Genomic DNA, 23,759 nt, shown 5'->3' with positions numbered 1-23,759 from the left:
CCCTTTCATCCCTCTAAGTATATCCTGCCACTCCCTTCTGGCCTGGAGAGTTTCCACTGAAATATCAGCTGGAACCTTATGGGGAGTCCTTTGTACATTATCTTTTGTTTTTCCCTTGCTGCTTTTAATATTTTTTCTTTGAATTTAATTTTTGTTAGTTTGATTAATATGTGTCTTGGTGTTTTTCCTAGGGTTTATCCTATATGGGACTCTCTGTGTTTCCTGGACTTGGGTGACTATTTCCTTTCCCATGCTAGGGAAGTTTTCAACTATAATCTCTTCAAATATTTTCTCAGTCTCTTTCTTTTTCTCTTCTTCTTCTGGAATCCCTGTAATTCAAACGTTGCTGCATCTAGTGTTGTCCTAGAGTTCTCTGAGAGTGTCTTCAATTCTTTTCATTCTTTTTTCTTTATTCTGCTCCTCGGCAGTTATTTCCACCATTTTGTCTTCCAGGTCACTTATTCGTTCTTCTACCTCAGTTATTCTGTTATTGATTCCTTCTAGTGTATTTTTCATTTCAGTTATTGTGTTGTTTATCTCTGTTTGTTTGGTCTTTAGTTCTTCTAGATCTTTGTTAAACATTTCTTGTATTTTCTCAATCTGTGCCTCCATTTTATTTCCAAGATTCTGGATCATCTTTACTATCGTTACTCTGAATTCTTTTTCAGGTAGATTGCATATTTTCTCTTCATTTATTTGGTCTTGTAGGTTTTTACCTTGCTTCTTCATCTGTGACATATTTTTTTGCCATCTCATTTTGGTTTTGGTTTTGTTCTTTCTTTTTATTAGTGGGATTGTGTTCTTGTCTTACTGGTTGTTTGGCCTGAGGCTTCCAACACTGGAGTTTGTAGGCTATTGGGTAGAGCTGAGTCTTGGTGCTGAGATGAGGAACTCCATGAGACCTCACTCCAATGAATATTCCCTGGGGTCTGGGGTTCTCTGTTAGTCCAGTGGTTTGGATTTAGAGCTCCCACCACAGGAGCTTTGGCCTGAACCCAGGCTTGTGAACCAAGATCCCGCAAGCCACCTAGGGCGGCCAAAAAAAGGGGGGCAGCGGGGGGGGGGAGGAAGGCCTTGGCTGTAGAGGGTGGGGCCTAAGCAAGGGCAAGGTTTGGGTGGTGGGTGGGGCCAATGCTTAGGACCCACAGGACTGGAAAAGGCCCTGGGAGCTGGCGGGGGTGGGGGTGGGGCTTAGGCTCAAAGAACAGAAGGGTCCCAGGTGTGCCCCCCACCCCTGGTCTCAGAGGGCAGGGGACCTCACCTGGGAGCCCAGGAGGCTCCCTGTGCCCGAGTGGGAGGGGCAGTCACCCTCCACTCCTCTCCCACTCCTCCTGGATGGCTCCTCCTGCCTGCCTCTCCTGATCTCCCCAGCCTCAGGGGTGCCGATCCTGTCTGGTCTCCACTTCTCCTCCCCCCTCAGTCCCCCTACATCCTACTGGTTCACTTTGGGGTTCCTCTCATCTCCTTGTGCGTCAGAGTCCCCCACCAGTGGCACACAGGCACCCAAGTTGTGGGGAGACGCTAACTCCGCGTCTTCCCACACCACCATCTTGACTCCACCGCTCCCCCATTCTTTCCATCCTGCAATCGTCTTCCTCCTCTGTTAAGTACCTATTTTTCCCTTTGCAAGTTACTAAGGAGAAAAGAGCTAATATTTATTGAGCATTCCAGATACTCAATAACGGTAGTTACCTTGTTTTATTCTAACTCTCCTGCAAAGCTCTCTACTGCTTGATTATTTGCCTCCCTCCTCCAACACCGTGGCTCTCCCAGGACAGGAAACTTTCCTTCTTCGTCTCTGTACACCTGCTTTAGGACACCCAGAACCTATGGCTCTTAAACAATTTTTGATGAATGAACTTTATAAAATAAGTATTTTCCTGATTTTACACACAAGGACACTGAAGTTCATGGAGGTCAAATAACTCTTCCCACACCTAATAAGAGGCAGAGCTGAATGCAAATCACAAATTCCCCAGCTCTTACTAATGAGTAACAGGAGGAGACAGACACTGATCCTTATAACACTGAGCTACGAGCCAGGCACCTTAGCAGAAGTGCTGACTTAGCACCTTCATGCCAGAGGGGTCTTCATTCATTTCAGGATCTCAGTGTTTTCAAAGTAATGACTGCACTTTATTTCTGATCTAAGCAATAATAGAACTGTCTATGTTTAAATGGCTGGAGAGAGTTATCTCGCAGATTAATTTTAGTCCTACTGAGTCTGAAATGATGCAAAGACAAACACAACACACAGATGGCACTTCTAAGTGGAAGGATATATTTGCTCATTCATTTATTCATCGGTATTCTTCAGCAACAGACAGCAGTTTCTTTTATGGGATTTCCAAAGTAATGACAATAAAAATAGGGACAAAACATAGAGCCAGGACATGAGAAGGCATAAAAGTCAAGGAGTAGGAAAAGGAAACGGGTCAATGGAGGGAGGATCGATTCAGAAAAACAGAAGAACCCGAAGAGTGAAAAGTAATGGAAACTAAGGCCGGAGACCCTGTCAAAGAGAAAGGGTTGAAATAACTACCAAATACTGTTTACATTTGTGCAGATCTGTCCAGAAGGACGTCACTGGAAACTTCAGGGAGAACTGTTTCAGCAGAGTGCTGTTAGTGAAAATATTCAGCAATCTCAAAACACTGGGCCTCCCAACAATACTGCAAACCCCTCACAACCAAGCAGGCTGAAGAGTGTGACTAAAGCCCTTTCCTTCTGTTTGCGGTGGTTAATACTGGGTTTCTGAGACCATGAACGGCATCAATATGCTATAAAGCGTTCACATAAAAGTATATTCAACATTACCTATATACTTCAATTTACTGTCCGTTTTTAAACGACTTTTTTTTTTTAATGGCACTTACCTCAAAACTAGTGACAGCCAGTTGGGATAAACCATCTACATACGGTCCCAAAACTTTATGCTCTCGAACTTTAAGAGACTGTCTACTCCTTTGGAGAAAGGAAAAAGGAATGAATGAGTCAGACCCAACTTGAGCTTTTGTTTCTAAAAAGAAAGTACTTTTAAAAGTACTCAGAAACTAAGATTGCAATTTCAAAGGAATTTTTTTTTTAACAATCAAAAAGTATTCTAAAAGCTATTTTATTTGGATTAGCAAAATAGCATTCCTTATGAGGAATGTCTTTTATACTGATTTCTATTTAAAGTAACATACTATTTAAAAAATTCTATCTCTACTCCCAAATTAAACAGCCAGTACACAGAATACTACGTTAGGCCAAATTGCTTTAGTAGATGAACTTCAATTTCATGTGGGAGGAGGGAAAAAAAGGAAATGAAGCAAAGAACATGCCAGAATTGAATTTAACCTTCAGGCTATTCTATAAATAAGCATATTCTCAGTAAGTAATGTCTTAAGGTTTTGAGCAAGTAGCGAACAATATTAAAGTGTTTTAATTTACCTTTTCAGATCAGCAGCATTGATTTAAGCTGCTTCTATGCTGACCATTTTATACAGAAAGTAATGTTATAGTATAGTAGCTGTTTGTAGTTACTGATATTTATCCTATATTGAGAATTGGCTCTGCTGGTGAAGATTTTACGGCTCTTTTGAATTTTTAAATGGCAATCCTGGTTTGGGACCCATGTGAAGAGCTTATCAATAGATAATTGAGATGAAAAGCAAAGCTATAATATATATTATAGCCATATTGTATACGTCACCTTTTTCATCAGATACTAATCACTTTTCAAATCAAGAGTCAATGCTTGGCATCACTCAAGTGTGGAAAAAAGAAACTAAGCATGAGCACTTCCCGAAGTCTCGACGTTGTTCCCTAAGAACCTCTCAGTTATCTCACTTAATCTTAATCTCACAATTCCACAAAGTAGGTTTTACTAACGTTATTTTAAGGATGAAGAATGCAATGTGACAACAAGCAATTCTGCCGTACTCTAAACAAGGGCAGACCAAGTGCACAGTTTCAAGAGAGCTGCTTTGATGCCCAAGGATTCAGAACACGGCTCAGTCTGTTTGCACAACCAGAGATTCTTTAATGCTATTCATGAGCAAGAAAAAATAAATCTAGCACAATATCAAGTGCTTCTGATGGTGTCTAACATCTGGGATTCTTGTACACTGCTGGTGGGAGTGTAAACTGGTACAACCGTTTCGGAAAACAGGTTCGCAGTACCAAAGTTGAAGATGCTGTAGCTTCTGACCCACAATTCCACTTCTGGATGTATTCCCTAGAAACTCCTGCATTTGTACACCAGGAGGAATGTACAAGAATGCTCAGAGCAGCACAGTAGTGGTAAAAAATGGAAACCACACAAATGACAGGAGACAGAATAAATAAATTATGGTATAATCATACAGTGGAATACTAAAGAGCAGTAAAAATCAATAAGTTATTACTTCATATATCAGAACGAATGAATCATTGAGGGGAAAAGTAGCAAGTCACCGAAGGACACATGTATTATGATGCCACTTACACACAGTTAAAAATTGTGCAAAATTATGTGTAAACTCTTAAAGAGGAGGAAGATAATGAGAAATATAAAACTCGTAATAGTAAAAAAAAAAAAATTCGTAATAGTAGGAATGGTAGGAGTTGAAACAGTATCAAAGAGGAGCACACAGGTGGCTTCAAAAATATCAGTCATGTTCCATTTATTAAGTCAAACGGTGAGTAGGACAGTCATTGATTTTATTATTCTTTAAACCTTACATATATCATAAATGTTCTTTCATATGCATTAAACAGTTAATAACTAAAACTATTTCTGATGATTGGGTCACTTCCTTTCCAACCATAATTTTTATCTTATGCCTCTAATTATACCCTTGATTATACAGCTGCTAAAAACATTTAAAAATATTTTCATCATGTTATATAAACAATTCAGGATATTGAATTGTATTTAGAGAAGAACCTAAACACGCATACCACACATCCACCCCATAGATTTGAAACACAGGATCAAAATGCACCAAAGCGTTAACAGCAGTTATTTCTGAGTGATGGAATTATAGGTCATTTTTATTTCTTCTTACATTTACCTACTTTCTAAATTTTTATATATATTATTTTTAAATCAATAAAAATTTTAATTAATAAAAAGGTAAATGGCCCTCTCCTTCCTCTATGAAACAAACTCGTCTGGTTTTTACCACCTAGCTTTTAAAAAATACAGATGCCTGGGTTTCTCCCTGGGTCTACTGAATCATAAGCGCTAGAGCGGGGGCTCAGGCCAGTATATCCTTAAAAAGCCTCCCAAGTGATTCCAGTGTACATCCCTGGAAAAGAATGACTTGCTTAGGCTGGGTCATTTGAAACCTTCAACCACTTTGCCTCCAATTTAGAGGTGCTACTTTCCAACATAAATGGAAGGAACAATGTGTCATTTTTAACTCAATTTTTATGAATAAACCATAGTGGCAAAAATAACAAAATAGTAAAAACATCCTTTTAAATGGCATATGTAAGCAACTTTATACACGAATATAGGATAAACTATGAATACTAGATATACCAACAGGCTTTGAGAAGCTGATGATTTCTCAGTAAATGAACTGAAACTAGAGTACCAACCAAGGGCACAAATACATATACTCACCTGCAACTTTAACTTCAGGATCACTTAAAATTATTACCCCTACTACAAGGTTAATTTCAACCACTAACTTACCCTTTGGGGTCTAAAAGATCCCGAACTTTCTCATTATAAATTTCCATATAGGATACTTCAACTTTAAAGGTCTGTGACTCATTTTGCTCCAGAGAGATCCTTTGAAATAAAGCACAGCAGAGCCTTGGAATGAGGCCCCGCTGCTCAGCATTGCCCATCATGGAGAAGGATTTTCCTGAGCCTGGAGAAGGGCAAGCAGAAAGAAAGGAGGATGGAAGAGGAAGCAAACTGTAATGCTTCAGCTACACAAGTGTTTCATACACAGCAGCCAAGGTCACACAGCAGAAGCGGACAATTTGGCCCCCAAAGGCCAGTCCCTTGGACACCAAGGCTACTATTCTTTCTATTATACTCACGGCCTCCAGTTTGACTTTCACTGTGAGACCCAGAGGGCACCTCTCTTACAGATGGATACGTACAAATGTAAGCACTACAAATATGTAATCTTTAAAAGTACACATGGTAAATATCAAATATCACCATCAAGTAACATTAACAGTATTTTACCCACAAAATATCAATATTTCACATTTGTGAAAGTGCTTTGATATATATTCCCCTAATTGTCCTGTGATGTGACAATAGGCAGTATTGTTATGATTTATTGATTTATTCCAACTTTATAATTGAAATGATGGTGGCTCAGAGGGCTAATGGCTGAGCCACTAGCCTGTTTTTGTTTACTATCCTGGTGAAGTCCTCTAGATGATACTAAGAGGACGATACTAAGAGTTTTTCTACAGTTTTTCGCTATAACATTTATACCGAGAAACTGGTAATTATTTTCTTAGTTCAAATACAGGTTAAAATTATAATTTAGGAAAATGACACTAATAGTTTAAAACTAGCTTTGCTCATAACACTAAAATTACTCAGTTACCACAACTGTCAAACCTTCAAAATGAAGATTACTTTTGATCATCTAATTCAGCCAAACCCGTGAAGTCAGAAGCGTTTTTCTATGGTTTCCCAAAGTGTTTTCTATATCTATGTTTTAAGAAATGCACATTTAATATCACTGACTGTAAGTGGCTACTTACCTGTCTGTCCATATGCAAAAATGCAAGCATTATACCCCTGAAAGGCTTTCTCAAGAATTCCTTCCCCAAGGCACTTGAAAACCACTTCTTGACCTAAAAAACAAAACAAACAAAAAAACTAAAAAGACTGATTTTTCTTGACATATTTGTAGTAATAACCGAGCCCCAGTCATTAACACATTCTCTCAATCCAAAAAGATGTTAAGTGTATTGCATATCTACTATGTGTAGGGCTGTGGATTAAAGAACTTATTGTATACAATTTTGCTTATCTACTCTTCTACACTATAGCTCAGTACCTGGATCTGTTTATGAGTCTACCAACTGTTTCCCTCTAAGACATTTCTCTAGGCATTCAAGCTTCCTGTCCATTGTCTGTGGGCCATATGGAAGCATCATTTGAATTTGGTTTAGTCTTTTCCTGAGTTAGTATGAAAGCGTCATTCAACACAAATTGTCTTATCTCCCCATCTGGATTCTGAGCTTCTGATAAGCAGGAACCTCATCATCCACATCTTGGTATGTGTGTGCACCTCTGCCCCTAGCACGGTGCTAAGTCCGTGCCAGATGCTGAGCAACTGTTCACCGCTGGTGGAGGGGATGTGCTGGGCACAGGCACCTCTCACCTGTGTTCCCAGCGGGGATCTGGGGACAGGTTCCCGTCTGTGAGCCTGTCTACAGCTCACTGTGGCTCTTGGGGGAGTTCTGTCATGTACCATCTACACTACGGTAGTGCCCAGCTAAAGATTAAGGTGTGAAAATCGTTTTAAACACTTAACGAGGCATTTACTACCCTTTGAAATTGGTGCCTTTCTAACATTCAGTCCCCACCATTAAGACAATTAAAGTGATTTTCTCCTTCCTCTGTGCAGAAGCTACTGCTTTAAGTACCTCTTTCCTCTACTGGAATGAGAAGCCCCTGACTGATGTCAGACTATAATCTGTTTATCTTTGTAATCCTAGTGCCTAGTACAAAATGCTTAATAAATGTTTGTCTAAGAATGAGTCAGTTTAATTTTTGGTTTTTTTTTTTTTTTTTGCGGTATGCGGGCCTCTCACTGCTGTGGCCTCTCCCGTTGCGGAGCACAGGCTCCGGACGCGCAGGCTCAGCGGCCATGGCTCACGGGTCCAGCCGCTCCGCGGCATGTGGGATCCTCCCGGACCGGGGCACGAACTCATGTCCCCTGCATCAGCAGGCGGACCTCCAACCACTGCGCCACCAGGGAAGCCCCAGTTTAATCTTTTTATCCAAATGACAATTCCTTTTACGTTTGGAAATAAAGCAATAGAACATAAGCTTTTGGGTTTATGTTTTTCTTTGATGCATCTGATTTTAGCAGTCTCTTGTTATATTATGACATATCATGGTTGCAGAATGGGACTCTTAAAAGTGTAAACATGAAACAAGTAGTAATATTTCCGGGCTTCCCTGGTGGCGCAGTGGTTAAGAATCTGCCTGCCAATGCAGGAGACAAGGGTTCGAGCCCTGGTCCGGGAAGATCCCACATGCTGCAGAGCAACTAAGCCCGTGCACCACAACTACTGAGCCCGCACTCTAGAGCCCACGAGCCACAACTACTGAGTCCATGTGCCACAACTACTGAAGCCCGTGCACCTAGAGCCTGTGCTCCGCAAGAGAAGCCACCGCAATGAGAGGCCTGTGTACTGCAACAAAGAGTAGCCCCTGCTCGCCGCAACTGAAAAGAAAGCCCAGGCTCAGCAACGAAGACCCAACACAGCCAAAAATAAATTAATCAATCAATTTAATTTAAAAGAAAAAGAAATAATATTTCCAATCATTAGGCTGGCAAAAAAAAAAAAAAAAAACCTTGACAGTATCAAATATAGCTGGATTGAAGAAATAGGTATTTTCATAAACTGCTGGTGGGAGAATAAACAAATGCAGCCATTCCAAGGAAAACCTCACAGCACCAAGAAAAAGGAATATGCCCAGGCTCTCTGACCCACTGTGAGGCATCTGCCCTAGAGACTCACTCCCACAAGAGACCCCTGTAAAAGGATGTTCATGGCAGCATTATTTATAATACTGAAAGCTGGAATCAAGTTAAATGCCCATTAGTAAGGGAGTAGATAAGTAAAATGTATTTTATATGATGGAATATTACACACCATGTTTAAAAAAACAAGCAAAACAAATCTATGTGTGTAAACAATGTAGAATTCAGAAACATTGTTGAGTTTTAAAAAAAAGTCATGTTCAGACTGTACATATAATGTAAAAATTTATGTCAAATAGTATGTGTAATATCTACATGTGTTAAAGTAAAAAAAAGAAAAAACTGGATCAGAAGAAAATATACCAAATTTATATAACATTATTTCTCAACTATGGACTTCTACCGAAGAGGCATTTAAAACATGTTAGTGAAATACGTGGATTTTTTTAAAAGGGTATAACAGTAAGAGGCTTCCTAAAAATACGGTTTGTTGTGAAGACTACCTAAAGATGTGTGTGTATGTGCACACACACATAAACTCGGAGGATAATAAAGTATTGTCAAAATTCTTATCCACTGAAGACACACTTTCAAAAATGCTTTTATGTGGTGGGAATGTAAATTGGTACAGCCACTGCAGAGAACAGTACGGAGGTTCCTCAAAAAAACTAAAAAACAGAACTACCATATGACCCAGCAATCCCACTCCTGGGCATATACCCAGAGAAACCATAATTCGAAAAGATGCATCACAATGTTCACTACAGCACTATTTGCAATAGCCAGGACATGGAAGCAACCTAAGTGTCTATCGACAGAAGAATGGATAAAGGAGATGTGGTTCATATATACAATGGAATATTACTCAGCCATAAAAAAGAACAAAATAATGCCACTTGCAGCAACATGGATGGACCTAGAGATTGTCATACTGAGTGAAGTAAGTCAGATGCAGAAAGACAAATATCCTGATTATCACTTATATGTGGAATCTAAAAAAGGTATAAATGAACTTATTTACAAAACAGAAGTAGAGTCACAGATGTAGAAAACGAACTTATGGTTACCAGGGGATAAAGGGGGATGAGGGATAAATAGGGAGATTGGAACTGACACATATACACTACAATATATAAAATAGATAACTAATAGCACCTGTTGTATAGCACAGGGAACTCTACTCAATACTCTGTAGTAACCTATATGGGAAAGGAATCTGAAAAAGAACAGATATATGTATATGTATAATGGAATCACTTTGCTGTACACCTGAAACTAATACAACATTGTAAATCAACTATAGTCCAATAAAAAGATGCTTTTATGTTATAGTTAAGTATGATAGAGTCTTGTGCTAAGAAAATATCTGACCCATCCTGTTGCTGATCTTTGATACACATCGATATTCTCTTCTCACGTGTTTTCTCAAAGGACCTTCCTTATTCCACATGTATTCCCAAGGCCTATGCCAAAACACAGGCTTAAATCTGGACCTAAGCCCTGTAGTGCAGAAGATGGGGAATTAAACACAGCCTGTGCTCAGCCTTGTGAGAATTGATGGTGGTCCTCAGCCAGGACCCAAGTGCCATCAAAGGCATTGAAAAAACACCACTTTCTTGGCACAAACAGATGAATGGAGTAATCTCGTTTGATCTTCCACACTGGTTAACCAGCCCCCATAAAGGGAGTAGGGTGAGGATGGGGACAAGATGCTTTAAGACTTGGCTAGGTCCAACATCCTGACTGTAATTCATGATTTTGATTCATATTTAGTAACTTGGAAAAAAGCAAGAGCTTGAGTTGATGAAAGGACTCAACTGCAGAGAAGCACTGTGGTCAAAGAGCTTTTCACCCTGGCTTCACAGAGCCTGAAGTCATTAACCAATCAAGGATTTATATCTGTTCTTTTATCAGGTAGTGAAATGGATTACTTTCTGGTTTCTGCTTCTGATGCTGAGTAGGCTGGAATTATGAGGAATTATTTTCTCAGTGTTTTTGCAAGGGCAAATCACAAGTCTTCTTTTTCCTTGGTAGGAATCATCTTTTAAAACCGAAGATCCTTAACTGAAAAAAACAAGAATGAATGCTACAGAGCTACGTGAAATAGGTTTATGATGTGTCAGGTGAAAAAACCAACACCACCACCAGCCAGGGTGTGTATACTAAAATTGCACTAAAAACAAAAAATGATCAAAGAATGCTCCAGGATATAAAAAAATACAAGAATGAATTTCAGCTTGGCCTGTTTCCAAATTACTGCAGATACTAAATAGGATACGAATTAACCTATTTAACTTGTATACTTTTATTATTTATGCTGCTAAGAAGAAAAAAAGTAAATTTTTGGCAACTGCCCCGTTTGCAGTGCACTTTCCGTATTCTATACTGCTGAATCCTTGCAATGCCTTGATATGGACTGTGATCAATAAGGAGATGGGGGTGGTGGTGGTGAGGGTAGCACTCTGAAAGAGTAAGTCATTTGCCCAAGATGGGGCCACCAGCGAGTGGCAGGGCCTGTGGGTGTTGACTCCCAGATGGACTGAGGCCCATCCATAATCGGTGATTCAGGCTTCATGACACTGGGAATCAGTTATTCCCACCTCTGGTCTCCGTGGTATGTCTTTTTATTTTAAAACAAACTCCCAGAACTCAACACACTGCAGTATTTTTTTTTTTTTTTCCCATGTCTGTCTCTACCACTGAATTGTGAACTCCTTTGAAAACAGGAGCTGTTGCATCTTAGCAGAGTACCTGGCACACAGTACACACTCTTATTTACTGAATTGCTCTGGTGACACTACTGTTTTTAGACTAATGTGTATTTAATTGGGCGTCCCTTTCCTCATTAGTGATGACGGAGGCATCAAAATATTGTTGGTTGAACTTAAAAAGTTAATTGGAGGGTTTACACTTTGGATAAAGTATGGCTGTTTTTGAAATTCTAATGAGCCCCTCAAGATTACAATAGTCTTTGTTAAATAAGGCCCTGGGGTGTGAACAGATGTGTCAACATAATATGTAACAACTAATCGAATAACTTTGATAAAAATTACAGATTACACTTTTACTGACATCCATAGTTACCTCCTAGACATTGAAACAAAATATATATGACTGAAAAAAATAAACCAGTCTCTTTGATTTCCACTAAATGTACAAATATGCTTTCCAAAAAGTCAACTTCTCTTAGTTAGATATTTATGGTTACATTTGACAGAGAGAATATAATTGAGATTTACTGTATTTAATAAAGTTTTAGTTATAACTAGGAAAGGAAAACATTCTGGGAAACACAAAATGGAATATGAAAAAGTAGAAGACAATTATACTGTGTTTCTGGAAAGAATTTTTTTCCTTTCCATCCTTAAATAGCTATCCCAAAACACAATTTATAAAAGGAAAAATACAAAGAATTATATTGTAAAGTTCATGTATTTTAACAAATCTAAGCAAGACTGGATTCTAGAGAGAATGGAATCCATTTTGTCTACGACTTCATGTCTCAAGGGAAATTTATTATCTTTTAAGAAATAATGAATACTTTCCCACCTCTACAAAGATTCATCAACATTAACATTTTTAATAGCTCTGCTTAATTTCCACTGTATACTTAACATGCAATTTATTAACTGATACAACCTATTATAGATACTTAGATTATTTCCTTTTTCTTTTTTTCTGCAATATTTATTCTTACACATTTATCTTTGTACACTTTTCTATTGACTTTACTAGGCAAAACTCCAAAAAAAATCAAATCACTAACTCTCCTAGCAATGCATGAATCTTTTTTCTACACCTTCAACAACACTGGCTATTATCATTCTTCCTGGCTTTGACTAACAGAAAAAAAAAAAAAAGCCTTTTGTTTTGTTAAATTTAAATTTTCCTTTCCTTAGGTTACTGTCCATTTGTATTTACTCTTCAGTAAACTGACTATTTGGGTGCTACGTTTATTTTTATAAATCAATTGGTTTAGTAATTGATTAAGTATTAATTTTAAAATATCCATCATATATTAAGGATATTAACCTTTGGTCTATTATATATTGTACATATTTTTCCCCAATCTGTCATTTACCTTTCAGTCTTATGTTGTTCTTTGTCATACAAAAGCTTTTGGTCTTTCATATTCAAATCTCTCATCTTTTCCTTTATGATTTTCATCTATATGGTGTATGTTATGCTTCCAAAATCATTCTGGATTATTATTACCCCAAATTACATAGTTATTCACCCATATTTTCTTCTAGTTTTGTTTTTGGTTTTTCCAGTTTTATATCCAAATCTGAATTCTACTTCTTATCAGCTATGTAATCTTGGGCAAGATCTCCTTCACTAGTAAAACAGGAATAATAGTTGCTCTCTTACTGGGTTGCTGGTATGATTAGATAAGGCAGTACAGTAAAGCACTTGCCATAGTGCGTGGCCAATAAAAGTCTAGAATATATTTTAGCTAATATCCATAATTAATACCAACTCTTAAATCTTTAATCAACTATAATTAATTTTGGTGCAGAAAAGGAGGTAATCATCTAATTATTTTTCCTTCAATAGTTCCTCTATCTTTGCAACAATTCTATGAGGCGATCCAATTTTAAAGATAAAAGATACTTACTCTTAGAAAAAAAAAATTAAAGGAATCATTTATTGCTATTTCTCTAGCACCTCTAGTGGTCCCACCTTTAAAATTCCACTGACGAAATGTAATGGTGGTATACTCACACGTGACAGAAAGAAGGGGGTGTGTGAATGTGTGTGTATGTGTAGGGGGGGTCATGATGAGGAGAGGAAGAAGGAACAGTATCATTAATTATTATCTGGGCCAGAATACGCCAACCCATGTTGTCCAGTGGAGGAAAAATATTTACCATTTTTTTATAACATTAAGATATCTCAGAAAGGTAGAGGGAAAAAAACAACTAAATAAATCATATCAATAAAACTGAATGCAAACAGACTCTATAGAGCTCCCCTTATTTTTTTATTCTGGTGCCTTTGTAGCTCTATGAATCCCTGGCTGGGGTTATACTTAATCAATTCTTTGGTTTGCTGACTTTCAGCCACCACTGGTAAAACAAATGATTATTTGAAAAAAGTGAAGACCGTCAACCAAAGCCTAAAAATGCCCTGTAGACTCTATACGGTCTTCTGTCCTCCTCAGCATAACCAGTTTTCCATGAAACATGAACAGTGGCTACACTTCACTCTGTGATGGACAGAAAATATTAACCATCAAAGACCCTTATACAGTCTATTAAGGAGAGTCTGGTTTATCCAAAAGACTGAAGGTGTTTTTGTTTATTTGTTTCTTTTTACTTTGTTCCTTTTTATTTTTTAAACACAGCAGTCCCTTTTTTCGGCATAGAAAAAAAGCAATTTGTCAACTGCTTTTAGAAGCTTAGTTCACACACACACACACACACACACACACACACACACACAGAGCTATTTATGCTGGAGAGTGGGAATCAGGGAATCCATAAAAGATGCACTATCCCTACCCTAAATGTTTCCCGACTCCAGTTCACACTCAAATGGGACGAAGTGCCACTTGTCTAGGGAAATACGTACCAGCCCAGAAGGGAAACGGAAGGGCAAGTTCAGAAGTCCTGAGGGAAGCAAGAGGACCTATGCGAACCTGTTTCTATCCCAGACAAACCACACAAAGGCACAACACAGTCCAACCCAAGACCCTGTGACTTTTCCGCAGGACCCTTGCCAGAGGGGAGATGGCCACTCTACAGAAGTCAGCTCCACGTGCCTGGCACGGGGAATCCAAAGCGTCTCACTTGTTCATAACCATGACCAAGATGCCAGTTTCCTCTGTGGGGTTTATGATTAGACTCCTATAGCTGTGTAGACAAGTCTTAAAACGCAGGCATGCCCAAAGCAACCACAACACAATGTCAGAACAGTAGAGAAGGTTCCTGTATGGAATTTCTGCAAGCAAAGTCACAGACCTGACCCGCCCAACCCTGAGTCACACATGATACAGCTCTCTGAAAAGCTAACACCCTGAGTCTCCACACTTGTGCGTAACCTGTCCTTCCTGGGAAGAGCAGCAATGGCCTCAAAGCTACCAGGCGTGTGCACTGGGAGTTCAGTAACCAAGGTAATTCTCTCGCTGCAGCAGGGCTCTGATAGCAAAGCACAGAAGAGAAACTAGGGATGGGAGGGAAAGTGCATATCATGCATATGCTGACACTTGACTGCTTACGAGGAACAGGGTGAAACATCACAGCGGGCTATGCTCTAGGAAATGGGAGAACAAAATAAGAGGGCATAACCTTGTTTTATTCACAATCTGCATGAACCAAGGCAGTCTCACATAGATCATGGCTGACCAAAGCACTAAATATGGAGATACAAGGCTGGACGTGACATGTACACAGAATATTTCTAAGGTAGTGGCGTGGAAGAGCAGCCGGGATTTTAACACGATTCTATCATTTTAAACAGAATCCCCAGTTTTCCTTCTTTTCCCCATCTCTTTTTTCACTGGAGTTAATAGTGAAAAAAAAAAGGTTAAGCTCAATATTTATGATCTGGAGTTCCTGGGCATGTGCGTCTGTGAGGGTGTTTTTCCACTCCTAACCAGGCTGACAGCACTAGCGACTGTGATGAGTCTGGACTTGGCAGGTGGCCCAGCTCTAAATCCGAGCACCTAGACAGTGCAAGGCCAGTCAGGCACCTCACACATACCCGAAGGGGTGAGGAATGCCGAACCCGGATGAGGTTTCAGGTAATCTCTCCCTCAAACAGTGCAACTCTCAGAAACTGTCACATGTGGTGACTTTAAACCTGGTTTAAGTTAAATGACCAAAAAGTACAGAGCTTAGATAAAGGAACTAGGGCTTTAAAGGCTTGACTTGATGATAGGAGATTTAAGTTTTAATAAACTATAGAAGATTGCCATTAAGGGGCTTGGTAAAACGACCCTGAGAACCTGGGCCTGGAGGGTAAAGGTAGACACGGGGCCATTTTCCACAGTGGCATCTGGGAGCTATCAGTACTGCAGTCCTCAGGAGCTTTCCTTGCAGCACGGCCTGGGTGACTCGCCCAGATGGGTGTTTCCACCCCCTGACAGCGCTGGGGCCAGTCATGAGCTGGCAGTGAACCTCAGCTCCTTTCTTTGTTGCCATATAAAGTGGCTGAGTCACAGAGGAGGGGTCAGGCGTCGGGGCCCCGGATGAAAGAGCTGTGAGGACTGTCTCACAGAGAATGCATTTTGGAGTGATTCAGGAGGGTACTTTCACATATAACAACTGCTGAAAAAGGAGCTGTTCTTCACCTCTACCTGCTCGACAGTGTTTGCCACTGTGTCCCTGTGACACAGAGGCAGACCTGACTCAATATCTCTTCTGGATTGTGGGGTGCACAAGATTGACAGCACTTGAGGGGAGGTGAGAACAAAGCCCAAACCAAACACAGGCATTCAGGACTCTGGAGAACTTCTGACAGAAGGGAGAATGTTAATAGTATTATTCCTGGCTAGGTTCCAAGCCAGAGTACTCCAATAACATGATTCCCTAGGCACAGCCTCTTGTTGGGATGAGAGAGAAGAGAGGAGAGCCTGGGATTGCAGTAGAATCCATAAAATCTTCACACATAACTGTCATTGACCCAAATCCACATTTACCACTGCTTTCAGCTCTCTTACAAGCAGCAGGGCCTCTCTGAACCTCAGTTTCCTCATCTGTAAAACGGGGGCAATATCAGTTTCTCCTGATTCGGTGTTTTGACAATTAAATGACCTGCTGCAGATAAAGGGGTGAGCACAGTGCTGGGAAACTAGTGCTCAGAACTCTATTGTCTATTGTCGTTATTATTATCCACCCCTCTAAACACACTTAACTAAGTTAAGTGATGTCTCTGGGCGCCAAGAAATACTCTAAGGAATAGATGTCGACAAAGAAAGGCAAGTGGAAGAAGGCAGCATTGGGTGGGATTAAAAAATGTGGGAGTAGAGATGAGAAGAAAGAGAAGCATACACACAGACTCTTGTAAAAAATTTAACAGTGTCAGCCTAGCTTACTTTATCTCAGAGAAATTTTTCTTAACTGACCTTCACTTACCCGATTCTCTCAATTCACATTCTCTCTTCCATCTGTAAAATACACTGATGCATGCTTACTGCACACTAAATCACCCAACTGGTAGACAACTCTCTGGACTCCCACCAGCTGAGTTATGTTCTCACAAAGGGTCAGTTGTGTTTGCTCCTGAACTGGTTTGTGTCAGTTACACTTCTCTGTAATTACATAATTAACAAATGCAACAAGAGAGCTGCTGGTTCTAAGAAAACTAGTTTGGTTACTTAGGAACAACTTGATAAAGGTGAGCCCCTAAAAGAACTGTCAGATTAGGTATGGGTAAGAATTTGTAAGACTGTAAAAGAGAAAAAAAAATCTAGAAGGATTCTGCAGTCAGTTTCATAAATGTCTTTTAAGATGGCATGCACCATTTACAGTGAATCTCTAACAAACTTTTCACATAGTCAACTACTACTGCTTCTCATAACCACAGGGAAAACTTCCACAGTTTTGATAAACTTAACAGCTAACAATTACTGAGTATTTATTCTATACAAGACACTTGCTGAGGTCTTCATATACACTTGAATAGTAAAATAATGAATCAATACAATATGCTCTAACAAATATTTTGGAAGTCTGCTTAAAAAACTGGTTCTATTTTGGCTACTGTCAACTTTTAGAATGTAAATTTTGATGCACAGTTAAACAATATAAAACAGAAATCATTTCTACCTCTGAGCCCATAAACGCTCCCATCATAGGAACAGAATCAAACATGGCTATTCTCCCCACTGCAATAGCCATAGCTAGGAGGCACTCAGCTGTTCCTTCGGGGTACAAAGCAACGTTAGCAGAACAAGAATCAGACGTAGAACGTTTCTCCTGAATTGCAGGGTATTACAATGCCTGAAAACACAGGTTTCAGCAAATCTGAGCGACATACCATATGGTGAGAACTGTCATATAATTTGTAAGTCAACAGTTTAGAATCTCTCAGGTCAGGAAATGTTCTTGTCCATGTAGATACCCAGATATGCCACCACTAGACTGATTTTTATTTTTGGTATGAAGATTTATAGAAAAACAGGTTTATGAAAAATATTCTCCTGCTAGGAAGAAAAGCAAAACCATGGTTACTGGAAGTCATTGTTATTTAACCAGCAGGACACATTTTAGACAGTGATAAAAAATGTACTGATTTATTATCAAGAAGCCCTTAAATGAAATTAGTAGTGATTTAAACATTTAAAAAGGCCTATTATCTGTTATGATGCTCTCAAGTTTATCAGTATTCACTATAATAACATTATAATCCTAAATGTTGATCTATGGTTTTTGTTTGTTTGTTTTTTTGCAGGCCTCTCACTGTTGTGGCCTCTCCCGTTGCAGAGCACAGGCTCCGGATGCGCAGGCTCAGCGGCCATGGCTCACGGGCCCAGCCGCTCCGCGGCATGTGGGATCTTCCCGGACCGGGGCACGAACCCGTGTCCCCGGCATCGGCAGGCAGACTCTCAACCACCGCGCCACCAGGGAAGCCCCTGATCTATGTTTATGTGTATGTATATATGGGCTTGGGGAGAGGAAACGGATTTACGTAGAAATCCCATGCTGTGGGTGCCTAATTCTGCAGGTTACTTCTGCTTTTTCTTAGCCCTGGCACAAGGGTTTTTGCTTAAAGATTCAGAATCATGCGCAGACTCGCTAACCAAAAGGTGGTAATAAGAGATAATATATTTAAGTTGTGAAATGTCTCAAAGCATGATTCAATGCAATTCAAATGGCTTAACAAACAAGCCTTTGATTTGACTCTGAAAAGTCCACTGCAACAGCTGTGTGGCCAGCATAAAACGTCTGATTCATGTTTAATCTGAGAGCTGGAAGAGATCTGAGATCATTCTAGGCTATATATCCTCCTTCCACAGATGAAGAAACAGACATCCCCAAAGTTTAGCAGTTTGTGGCAAAACCAGGTCTCATAAATACCAGCACACACAATGCATTTTCTCTCCAAAGGACTGATGCTACTATCCTTACTACTGCTACAACGTGACAGTGATAAAGATGATGATAAATATTTCTTAAATTTAGTTATTTATTTATTTTTGGCTGCATTGGGTCTTCGTTGCTGCACGTGGGCTTTTTCTAGTTGCGGCGAGCAGGGGCTACTCTTTGCTGCGGGGCGCGGGCTTCTCATTGCAGTGGCTTCTCTTGCTGTGGAGCACAGGCTCTAGAGTGCAGGCTCAGCAGCTGTGGCACACGGGCTCAGTAGTTGTGGCTCCCGGGCTCTAGAGCGTAGGCTCAGTAGTTGTGGCACAGGGGCTTAGTTGCTCCGCGGCATGTGGGATCTTCCTTGACCAGGGCTTGAACCCATGTCCCCTGCATTGGCAGGCGGATTCTTAACCACTGCGCCACCAGGGAAGCCCCATGATAAATATTAAGCGAGCATTTCCTGTGGTTTAAGTACTTTACATGAACAGGTCATTTAGTCCTCAAATCAACCCTATGAGATCAGAACTATTATCAGCCTTATTTAACCTAAAAGGAAACAAAACTCACCCGACCTTACATAGAAAAAAGGCGGGGGAGGCAGGACTGGAACCCAGGCAGTTCGATTTAAAAGCCCACATGCTTCCACCACTCCACCCAACCCAATGCAGTGCCATTATATCTACTATAGAATTATGGGTTTCTAAATCAGTCTGAGAGTGGAAGCTCTTGCTTGCTATAGCTTTTAATGAGTAGAGTAACATAAAACATAATTGAGAATTTAACATTTGACACACCCCATGAAACTGACAGCCTCTCTTTGCTCTTTCAATCCATGCACTCATCTGTCTCTCTCCCCTCTCCCTCCTCCTCTCTGCCCCCCAAGTTTTGAGAGCTGCCTCAAGAGCTGTGATTCAGTATCAACGATGCCATTATTCATGGAGTCTGACAAATAGGTCAGTTTCAGGAACTATGTGCTTCCCCTTCTCCGTTTCTTGTATGTCCCATCAGAGAATGAATGCTTCTATCTTAATGTTTCTATTCACAATTAAGAAGCAATTGCTTTTTTTTTAATTAAAGAGAAGGGAAATCAAACTATACTCCAATATAAAATAAAAATTAAATTTAAAAAAAGGGAAAGGAAATCATATTAGTATAGAAACCAATCAATTAATCTACTAGTAATATATTCACTAGGCAAATTATTTACAATGAGTGCAAAAAACCCTGAAAGAATAGTAAGCAAGAATTTTACTTTTTGCTGAGGTGGTCACAGAATTTGCACAATAATGGGGATACCTAAAGAGTAAGAAACTGTCTCCTCACATTTTGTAAATAGACTCTGCTCCATCGACCAAAAGAATCCTATTTCAGGATTAATACCAGACACATGGTATTAGATGTGATCATGCAAGCTAAAATTGAGTAACGTTTAAGCTATCAAAATGTTTAAAAATCATTTTATCTTTTAAAATACTTCGGCACATACTATTTGTAATGAAGAGCTACAGAAATCTTGAGTTTCACATTTTAATTTTATCATCTGTATTTAATAAAATTATCTCTAGTAATAAAAAAAAAGTTTGTCCTACATTCAGAGGTATGAGTGATACGCTGCAGAAAGCTAGAATGGTCTCTATGGGCAGTAATGGAGGATGTGATTGTAGAGATACGGAAAAGAAAGAGAAAACAATCTTCCTGAAGCATTATTTTAACCCCATTACTCCAATAGCCCCTCCCCTATTTTTCACCATATCATCTACATTTCTTAGTCTAGCTTTTAAACTTTCTTACTATCTGGCCTCACTTAACATGTACAAGTAGGTCTCCCACTGATTCCCCCCCAAAATGCATCTTTTGCTCAGACCAGTGTTATATACACCATGCTCACTCCCACTTCTGCATCCTCACTTACAGAAAAGCCAAACGAAGTATCATTTATGGGCACCTTCCACTGGTCAGCTCATTAAGTTACCTACTGAACCCTTATAACAACATGTAAGGTAAGTATTATCACTGCCATGTTTCCCATTTTACAGAAAAGAAATTGTAACTCAGAGAGATTAAACTGTCTAAGAGAACCAAAGCGAGCTTCCTGAGACTTAAACCCAGGGTGGAGTTCAGAGTCCGTGTGCTTTCCTTGACACTGTATTGCTTCCTCTCGTCTGGATGCCCTCCACACTGCCCCGTGGCTAAATCTATGCTAAACTTTTATGTCCAGTTTCAGTCCCATCTCCTCTATGATGGGACTTCCCAGGCAACTTCAGTCTTTCCACGTTTTGCCTCTCCTTGGGTTTTCTATAGTCCTTAAAACCTGTAAAATTTAGAGCTTAAATACTATCTCACAATGTTTCCTGTTGTTTGTCATGCATCCCTCTGCTTTCCAGCTTAGCTTATAACTTCTCAAGGGCTTCCTAGGCTGCATACACAGTAGAAGTTTCATGAAGACTTCAGGAACTATTCTGAGACTTTCTGGCTTCCTCGGTTAAATAAGAAGAAACACTGGGCTGGAGCACAGAAGGGGTGGTGGGGAGTCAGGGAGCAGAGGGTGGGGAAGGTAGATGGGCTTATAAAATAAAGGATCTTAAATGTCATCCAAAGAGTACAGATTTTTATCTATAAGGGATGAGGAGTCCTCTGAAGTATGTGACAATTGCGTAAGAGTTCTAATACAGGGAGCTATATCTGACTATATCCTGAATATCAACAGAACAGAGTGAGAGATTGGACTTTGTATAGCCATAGCATTTGTCCTCATCTGGTTCTGTCACAGTATGAAGTGTTTTACTTTTGTTTATTTAAATCCAAAAGCACACACCCAGCACAAAATTATACTGTGCTAACAGTCAAGGCCGACTCTCCTAGACTCTGTAGAATTTTTTATATAGACTCCCAAAGGACTGATAAAAAGACAAATTAATTACAACCAATATGAAGAACTATTTACTCACATTAATAAAATACATTGCTGAAGTTGCAGGAATGATGTTTGGGAAGAAAGGCTAATTTACCCAATGTGAGCAATGGAAGGAATTTTCCTAGCTCCAGCCATTAACTTTTGAAAAAATTATACATCAAATAATTTCTCAACAGATTTGCTTTATGCAGCAAGGAAAAGGCTATCAATAAACAAAATTTCCTATAAGCAAGTAATTTCTTTTACCCTCTAATCTTTTAAGATCTACATCCTCTCCATCACCCCCTCACTGTTTTTCTTCCTTCCTTCCTTTCTCTTTCTTTCAATACTTCTTTCTCTCTTTCTTTCTTTCGTAAATGGGAAAGTCATTCAGCTGACATTCTTATAAGTAGAAAAAAGGAGAAAACGCTCATTAAGACTATATATCTAAGAAAAAGGGGTCACAGTCAGAAGGGAAGGAACAAAGACTTCCTCCACTAAAACAAATGCTTCCCTCTTGAGCTAAAGTAATTTTAACTCCTAGGAAAGGTGAAGATTCACCTGTGATCACAAATAAAATTAGCAGTCTTCTGTATTTAATCGAGTAGGGATAAAATGCCTCAAGGAAGGAACAATAGCAAAATGTGGGGCCTTGAGGCAATGCTTCCCCGAAGAATGTACAGTTTTAGTTCATATCACCACTGACTACTTTACAACACTCAGGATGCGAGGGGGCCCTGGAAACCAACAGCATCTGCGCTTTGCTTGCTTAAGCGGAGCAGTGCCTACCCTGAAAGTTAGAGGCAAGGGAAGGCACAGCACATTAAACCTCCTCTTCGAGTAAGAACCACAACAGCTTCCACTGAAGGCCTGAGGTGGTTCCTCGTTATCTCTAATCCTTGGAACACCTCTGAGGACATTTCATACCCCCTTTACAGGTAAAGAACCTGAAGCTTAATGAGTTTGGGAAAAAACCCTGTCCGAGGCTTCTCAGCAAGTAAATGGCTGAACCAGATCCTAAAACCAAATCTTACTGACTTCAAAGCCCACGTGCCAGAATTGGAAAGAATGAGTGCGAATTTTATGGGAAAAACAGAGATCCAGAATAATTAAAGAAAACAGACATAACGGAAGAAGAGGCCAGAGGCCTAACCGCCAAGTGCAGAGAGAGAGCCAACTTACCAGCATATTTTGTAGTGTTAGATTCATCCATGGACCAAAAGCAATAATCAAACGCAAATACCTGAATGAAAGAACAAAACATTAAACTTAAAAATTAATTAACTTCCATGAGTAAATCAGACTGAAAAAAAATTCACTGATGAAGATGAGGGTGCCTGCTACTGTCTTATTAAAAAAAAAACAAAAAAGCGAAAAAACACCATAGGTTTGATGCTTTATTAACCCTGAAGCTTCTTTCAGACTAAATTGATGGTTATTTTCTTATATTAGACTAAGTTGCATATAGAAAATGCTACTTATCCATAATTCGAACAAGGAGACATCTTAGCCAAAATTTTTTAAATGATACATTTAGTGAGAAAGAATAATGGCTTCTCTCCCAAGTCTATGGTTCCAGCGTCTGCTGAAACTCTCCAGCCAGACCTTCCGTGGCTTCACAAGAAACACTAAAGTGATCAACTTTCATTTAAACCAGTTCCTTCTAACTTTCCATGATGCTACCATTATCTAGCATAGCCACAACTTTGTCAAAACTCCCCACGTTCCCGTAAATCTTGGACTCCCAGTCTTGGGCCAAGTATTGTTAATAAATCAATAATTCGGGGGCTTCCCTGGTGGCGCAGTGGTTGAGAATCCGCCTGCCAATGCAGGGAGCATGGGTTCGTGCCCCGGTTCAGGAAGATCCCACATGCCGTGGAGCGGCTGGGCCCGTGAGCCATGGCCACTGAGCCTGCGTGTCCGGAGCCTGTGCTCCGCAGTGGGAGAGGCCACAACAGTGAGAGGCCTGCGTACCACAAAAAAAAAAAAAAAAAATTGAATAAGATTTGGAAAAAAAAATCAGTAATTCACTCTTGCATGTTTTAGTTTTCTGCAGTAGTTACTGAATGCCTGCTATGTACTAGGAATGGCTGATGCTGCCTCCATAAGGACACACATCTAATCAATGTTTTCCAGGCATATGACCACCACTCATGTTCCAGCCATCATTAG

At 39.8% G+C, this 23,759-nt stretch overlaps 1 protein-coding gene across 1 annotated transcript in view; it reads right to left on the bottom strand.

Annotated features, from left to right (window-relative positions):
• Positions 1-23,759, bottom strand: part of KIF13A (kinesin family member 13A) — a 215,293-nt gene that overhangs the window by 74,744 nt on the left and 116,790 nt on the right. Inside the window, exons 4-7 of the mRNA XM_065886006.1 lie at positions 22,770-22,830; positions 6,709-6,801; positions 5,669-5,849; positions 2,877-2,964 (exon numbers count right to left, since the gene is read on the bottom strand). Coding sequence (XP_065742078.1) covers positions 2,877-2,964; positions 5,669-5,849; positions 6,709-6,801; positions 22,770-22,830 — 423 coding nt within the window. The remainder of the gene's footprint in view (positions 1-2,876; positions 2,965-5,668; positions 5,850-6,708; positions 6,802-22,769; positions 22,831-23,759) is intronic.

The sequence above is a fragment of the Phocoena phocoena genome, chromosome 10 (assembly GCF_963924675.1).
Source record: "Phocoena phocoena chromosome 10, mPhoPho1.1, whole genome shotgun sequence".
NCBI classification, from domain to species: Eukaryota; Metazoa; Chordata; class Mammalia; order Artiodactyla; family Phocoenidae; genus Phocoena; species Phocoena phocoena.
Note: the sequence above shows the minus strand (reverse complement) of the source record. Positions and strands in the feature narration are given on the sequence as shown.